General features: G+C 36.3%; 1 protein-coding gene across 1 annotated transcript; it reads left to right on the top strand.

Moving 5' to 3' along the window:
- The first annotated feature begins 719 nt into the window (after window positions 1-719).
- LOC132368502 (small integral membrane protein 30-like) lies at window positions 720-1,131 on the top strand. The gene has a single exon (XM_059927151.1). The coding sequence runs from the start codon at window positions 852-854 to the stop codon at window positions 1,029-1,031; it is 180 nt and encodes a 59-aa protein (XP_059783134.1). The 5' UTR covers window positions 720-851; the 3' UTR covers window positions 1,032-1,131.
- The last annotated feature ends 6,499 nt before the right edge of the window (window positions 1,132-7,630 follow it).

Genomic DNA, 7,630 nt, shown 5'->3' with positions numbered 1-7,630 from the left:
ATCTGGTGCAGGCGGATCCTGGGAGAAGACTCAGGTGGCAGCCCAGATCTCAGGTGGCAGCACAGCTATAACAATACCTCCACCCACAATGCCCTAACCCCCAGTCACAGCCTAGTTCACACCAGCCTTGCCTTAGACATGGATCATACACAGAGAAAAGGACATGACCTTGGGCTGCTTCTGAGCAGAACCGCACATGTATACACAGGTGGCACATAGGTCCTCTGTGAACACACAGGCCTCACTTGCTTCAGCAATCACCTCCTTTGGGCCAGGGCACACACTCAAGGGCAATGGAGCATGATTCAATCTGACCATGAGGGCTTCTAATCCAATAATTGGGGAGCAGATCCCACCCCTGACAGGACAGTGATAGCAACAGAGGAGAGGAAGCCCCACCTCACATCTTGCACAGGCTCTAGATACTACAACACAAACTACACTCCCTTTCAAGGGTATAACAGCCAGCACACCCTGAGGAAAGCAGTGGCTGGCATTCATGCCAAAACCAGACCTCGCACCAAAAACATTGGACGTGCAGTCTACACAGGTATGCTCCCACATAAAAAACACCCCTTCAAAACCACAATAGATAACTGTTTCTCCTAAAGTTTACAGAGACAGAGAAACTTAAGTGAAATGAAAAGGCAGAGGACCTACTCCCAATTAAAAGAACAAGAGAAATCTCCTAAAAGAAGAAATAATGAGATTCCTGTAATGGCTGCTTCCTGGAAGGCGCTGTCATGTGGACCCTCTTAGCCTCAGCATCCTGAACTGATAGAATTAAACAAAAACCGCTTTCTTTGGAACCTTCAGCCTTTAAGAACCAGTCACCTCAAGATCTCAACATTATGATCTCAGTTTCAACACAATTGTTCCGAGTCCTCTTTTCATTGCTTCTGGTGCTGCCTGTTGTTGAAGCAGTAGAAGCCAGAGATGCAATCGCTCTCTTGTTAGGTGTGGTTCTCAGCATTACAGGCATTTGTGCTTGTTTGGGGGTGTATGCACGAAAGAGAAATGGACAGATGTGACTTTGAAGGGCCTCCTGAATCAAACCTTGCCCTGAAAACCTTTGTGCTATTGAGGTTCAGAACTGAGTTTTGGTGTCTGAAAGTTCTCAAGAAACAGTAAATAGGGCAGCTTCATAGTCTTGGTTATTTCCCTATAAATAGGAACAAATTGATATATTATGTTAAATGGAAAACAAAACTTTTTTTCACAACAAATAATGCACTGAAAAATGCCGTCTGTAATTTGCATTTGTTAGTTAGAAAGAACGTCAAAGAAGTGAGATGGCTGAACTTTGCATAAGTAATATTTCATAGTTTCAGAATTCTCAATAGGAAGAAGAAAACTCTTGCCCAGAATCCTAGGAAATTGCCACTGTTTAGTTATAATCACTGCCTCCTGCATCACTGAGGAGTCTTTTCTCCATATTTTTAATGCATTTTTGTTTTGTTATCTCCCAAGTTAATATTGTACCTGGATATTAAATAAAGTTGGTCAAAAATTAAAACTTATCTCTTTGTGGGGGAAAAAGTTTAGAAAATGTATTCGATGTATCTAATGTTGAAATGGAGAAAAGATTTAATGTAAAAAAATACTTTATATTGACATTGAAATGGAGAAGAGATTTAATGTTTAACAAAAACCAAAAAATCTTTATATTAACTGCTAACATCTCCATGGTGAGAAGTACTATATTAAATATAAACCCATTATGTAAAAAAAAAAAAAAAAAGAAAAGAAGAAATAATGAAACATAGCTCACCAGTCTACTAGACCATGAGTTCAAAAAGGAGGTATTAAAAACACTAACTGAATTAAGATTATCAATATAAATTCAGATCACTGTAACAAGGAACTAGAAACCATAAAGATGAACTCAAAAATAGACAATTCAATTATAACAGAATAAATGACACAGAAGAACAATAAGTGATCTGGAAGACAGGATAATGGAAACCATCTAATCAGAACAGCAGACAGAAGAACAAATTAAAATAATGGAAGCAACATACAAAATCTATGGGATAACATAAAAAGCACCAACCTACCCATAACAGGGTTTCTGAAGGGAGGGGGAGGGAGATCAAAAAATGTATTTCAAGAAATTATGGCTGAAAACTTCCCAAACCTAAAGAAGGAAACAGATATCCAGATACAGAAGCACAGAGGGTCCCAAACATGATGGACCCAAACAGACCAATACCAAGTCATATCATAATTATAATGGAAAAATTTAAAGACAAAGGATTCTAATGGCAGCAGGAGATAAACAGAGTCAGTTACAAGGGAACTTCCATAAGATCATCAGCTGATTTCTTTGCAGAAACCTTGCAGGTCAGAAGGGAGTGGCATGATATATGCACAGTTCTGAAAAAGAAAACCTGCAACCTAGGATACTCTACCCAGCAAGATTATCACTTAGGAGAGAAAGAACTTCTCAGACAAGCAATAACTAAAAGAATTCAGCAATACTAAACCTACCCTAAAAGAAATATTGAAGCGTCTTCTCTAAATGGAAAAGAGGCAAGAATCTATAGGAAAGAGAATATCACAATAGCGAAGGAAAATATATGAGAGGATTGAAGATCACTTGAATAAGCTAGTACATAGATTTTAAAAATTGTATAAATAACTATAACTACAATAAACAGTAAAAAGATAAGCATGAAGTTGCAAAATAAGATATCAAAATCACAAAACGTGGGGAAAGGGGATATAAGAATGTAGCTCTTATAGAATGTGTTTGAACTTATATGACTATCAGTTTAAAGCAAGTAGATATAGTTATGGGTTAACATACTTGACCTACATGGTAACCACAAATCAAAAACATACAATAGATTCACAAAAATCAAAAAGAAAGGAACCCAATCATACTACAAAAGAAAATCAAATCATAATGGGAAAAACATAAAAAGTAATGAACAATGAACTACAAAAACAACTAGAAAACAAGGATTAAAATGGCAATAAGTACAAACCTATAAATAATTACTTTAAATGTCAATGGACTAAATGCTCTGATCAAAAAACAGAGTGGCATATTGGATTAAAAAACCAAAAACCTGCAATATGCTGCCTACAGGTGACTCCCTTCAGGGTGAAAGACACAGCCTGAAATTGAGGGCATGGAAAATGATATTTCATGCAAACGGAAATGACAAGGAAAGAAGGGATAGCATACTCATCTCAGACAAGACAGACTTTAAAACAAAGGCCACAAAGACAGATAAAGAAGGGCATTATATAGTGATAAAAGGATTACATTTGTTAACACATGCACCCACGATAGGAACACCTAAATACATAAAATACTAACAGACATAAAGGGAGAAATTAACAATACTCTTGATACAGTAATAGGAGACTTTACACCCCACTGACAACAATGGACAGATTATCAAGACAGAAAATCAATAAGTCAACAGAAATCTTCAATAACACATGAGACTAGTTGAACTTAATTGACATCTACAGGACAGTACATTCCTCCCCACCCCCAAAGAATACAAATTCTTTTCAAGCGTGCATGGAACATTCATTAGAATAGATCACCTACTAGGTGACAAAACAAACCTCAACAAATTTAAGATGATAAAAATTATTTCAAGCATCTTTTCTGACCACAGTGATTTGAAACTAGAAATTAACCAAAGAAAAATAAGAACACATGGAGACTAAACAACATGCTACTAGAAATGACGAAACCAAAGAAGAAATCAGAAGATAAAGACAAATGAAAATGAAAACACAAATTTCCAAAATCTATGGGCTGCAGCTAAAGCAATTCTAAGAAGGAGGTTCATAGTGATACATGCCTTCCTCAAGAAGCAAGAAAAATTACAAATAAACAATCTAACCTGCCATCTAAAAGAATCAGAGAAAAAGAATAACAACCAAAACCAAAAGTCAGCAGAACTAAGGAAATAATGATCAGAGAGGAAATAAGTAAAATAGAGATAAAAACCAATAGAAAAGGTCAATAAAAACCAAGAGCTGGTTTTCTGAAAAGATAAACAAAATTGACAGATCTCTAGCCAGGCTCACCAAGAAAAGAGAGAGGACACAAATAAACAAAATGAGAAATAAAAGAGAAGTAACAACAGATATCACAGAAAAACTGTGAGAATATTATGAACAGTTATATGCCAACAAAGTGGACAACCTAGAAGAAATGGACAACCTTCTAGAAACATACAGCCTGTCAAGACTGGGTCAAGAAGAAACAGACAATTTGCACAGACTGATCCCTAGAAGTGAAAAAGAATCTGTAATTAAAGAGCTCCCTGCAAACAAAAGTCCAGAACTAGATGGTTTCACTGGGGAATTTACCAAACATACAAAGATGAAATTACACCTATTCTTCTCTAACTATTCCAAGTGATTGAAGAGGAGAAGCAGTGCCAAACTCATTGTATGAGGCCACCATCACCCTGATACCAAAAGCAGACAAAGACACTACAAAAAAAGAAAATTACAGGCCAATATCTTTGATGAATATGGATGCAAAAATCCTCAACAAAATATTAGCAAACCAAATCCAACAGTACATAAAAAGGATCATACATCATGATCAAGTTGGATTCATTCCACAGTGACCAGTATGGCTCAATATATGCAAAAAAAAAAATCAATGTGATAACACCACATTAACAATAAGAAAGACAAAAACCACATGATCATCTCAATGAAGAAAAAGCATTTGACAAAATTCAACAACCATTCATGATAAAAATGGGTATAGGGGAACATATCTCAACATAATAAAAGCCATTTATGACAGACCTACAGCCAACATAATACTCAATGGTGAAAAGCTGAAAACCTTCCTGCTAAGTTCAGGAACAAGACAAGGAGGTCCACTCACCATTTCTATTCAACATACTATTGGAAGTCCTAGTGACAGCAATCAGACAAGAAATAAAGGAATCCCAATTGGAAAGGAAGAAGTAAAACTGTCACTGTTTGAAGATGACATGATACTGTATATAGAGAACCCTAAAAGTCTCCACACAAAAGCTATTAGAGGGCTTCCCTGGTGGCGCAGTGGTTAAGAATCCGCCTGCCAATGCAGGGGACACGGGTTTGAGCCCTGGTCCGGGAAGATCCCACATGCCGCAGAGCAACTAAGCCCGTGTGCCACAACTACTGAGCCTGCGCTCTAGAGCCTGCGAGCCACAACTACTGAAGCCCGTGTGCTACAACTACTGAAGCCCACGCGCTACAACTACTGAAGCCCGCGCACCTAGAGCCTGTGCTCTGCAACAAGAGAAGCCACCACAATGAGAAGCCTGTGCCCCGCAACAAAGAGTAGCCCCCGCTCACTGCAACTAGAGAAAGCCCGCGTGCAGCAGCGAAGACCAAATGCAGCCAAAAATTAAATAAATGAATATATAAAAAAAAAAAGCTATTAGAACTAATAAATGATCAGCAAGGTAGCAGGGTACAAGACTAACATACAGAAATCTGTTGCATTTCTTTACACTAATAATGAAATATCAGAAAGAGAAAGTAAAAAAAAAAAAATTCTGTTTAAATTTCATTAAAAAGATAAAATGCCTAGGAATAATCTTAACCAAGTAGGTGAAAGACCTATTCTCTGAAAACTATTGAACATTGATGAAGGAAATTAATCAAAACAGTGCAATATTGGCACAAAACAGTTATATAGACCAATGGAACAGAATAGAGAGCCCAGAAATAAACCCACGTACCTACAGTCGATTAATCTATGACAAAGGAGACAAGAATACACAATGGAGAAAAGACAGTCTCTTCAACAAGTGAGCTGAGAAAGCTGGACAGCTACATTTAAATCAGTAAAAGTAGAATATTCCCTCATACACTCACACCATATACAAAAATAAACTCAACATGGTTTAAAGACCTAAATATAAGAAATATAAGATATGATAGCCTAAAACTCCTAGAACATAGGCAAAACATTCTCTGACATAATTCATACCAATATTTTCTTAGATCAGTCTCCCAAGGCATAAGAAATAAAAGCAAAAATAAACAAATGTGCCCTCATCAAACTTAAAAGCTTTTGCACAGCAAAGGAAACCATCAACAAAATGAAAAGATGACTTATTATTAAATGGGAGAAAATATTTGCAAATGATGTGACAAGGGATTAATCTCCAAAATATGAAAACAGCTCATATAGCTCAATATCGAAAAAACAAACAACCCAATCAAAAGATGGGCGGAAGACCTAAATAAACATTTTTTCCATAGAAGACCTACAGATGGCCAACAGGCACAAGAAAAGATGTGAAACATCACTAATTATTAGAGAAATGCCAATCAAAACCACAATGAGTTCTCACTTCACACCTGTCAGAATGACTATCAAAAAGTCTATAAATAATAAATGCTAAAGAGGGCATGGAGGAAAGGGAACCCTCCTACACTGTTGGTGGGAATGTAAATTGGTGCAGTCACTACGGAAAACAGTATGGAGGTCCCTTAAAAAACTAGAGCTACCATATGATCCAACAATCCCACTACTGGGTACATATCCAGAAAAAAATTAAAACTTTAATTCGAAAAGATGCACCCCAATGTTCACAGCAGCACTATTTACAATAGCCAAGACATGGAAACAATCCAAGTGCCCATCAACAGACAATTTGCTTAAGAAGATTCCACACACACAACAGAATATTCCCCAGCCATAAAAAGGAATGAAATATTGCCATTTACAGCAACATGGATGGACTAGAGAATATCATAAGAAGTGAAGTAAGTCAGACAGGAAAGACAAATATTATATGATATCACTTAAAGGTGGAATCTAAAAAATACAAATGAATCTATACAAATAAACAGAAACAGACAGAGACATAAAAAAGAAACCTGTGGTTACCAAAGGGGCGAGAGAGGGGTGGAGGGACAAATTAGGAGTATTGTATTAACAGATACAAACTACTATACATCAAATAGATAAGCAACAAGGATTTACTGTATAGCACAAGGATTTATATTCAGTATCTTGTAATAATCTGTAATGGAGTATAATCAGAAAAACAAGTTCTGGGGATGTAATGTGCAGCATGATGACTAGTTACCAGTACTGTATCGTATATTTGAAAGTTGCTAGGAGAGTAAATCTTAAAAGTTCTCATCATCAAAAAAATATAAAAGTGTGAGATGATGGATTTTAACTAAATTGTGGTAACCATTTCATAATATGTACATATCAAATTATTTTGTATACCTTAAATATGATGTTATATGTCAATTATATTTTAATGAAACTTGTGGGGGGGGAGATAAAAACATTGAATCCAGCAACATATATTCTGAATCCAGCAATATATAAAAATTAAGTTGCATTTCAAGAATGCAAGTTTGGTTTATCATTCAAAAATCAATGTATTTCATTATATTAAAAGGGTAATAAAACACCATATGATAATTTTAGTAGGTATGAAAAACGTATTCGACCAAACTTAACACACACGCATGATAAAAACTCTCAGAGGTGGGAATAGAAGGGAATTTCCTCAACCTGATAAATAGCATCCATAAAGAGCCTACAGTTAATATCATACTTAATGGCAAAACACTAAGTTGCTTTCCCCCTACGACTGGAAACCAGACAGGAACATACCTT

The sequence above is a fragment of the Balaenoptera ricei genome, chromosome 7, assembly GCF_028023285.1.
Source record: "Balaenoptera ricei isolate mBalRic1 chromosome 7, mBalRic1.hap2, whole genome shotgun sequence".
Classification (NCBI taxonomy): Eukaryota; Metazoa; Chordata; class Mammalia; order Artiodactyla; family Balaenopteridae; genus Balaenoptera; species Balaenoptera ricei.
The sequence above is the reverse complement of the archived record's forward strand: the minus strand, read 5'-3'. Positions and strand labels throughout refer to the sequence as shown.

Bases quoted from the DNA above. Each gene is read 5' to 3' on its own strand.
- LOC132368502 (XM_059927151.1), top strand. From the start codon at position 852: ATGATCTCAGTTTCAACACAATTGTTCCGAGTCCTCTTTTCATTGCTT.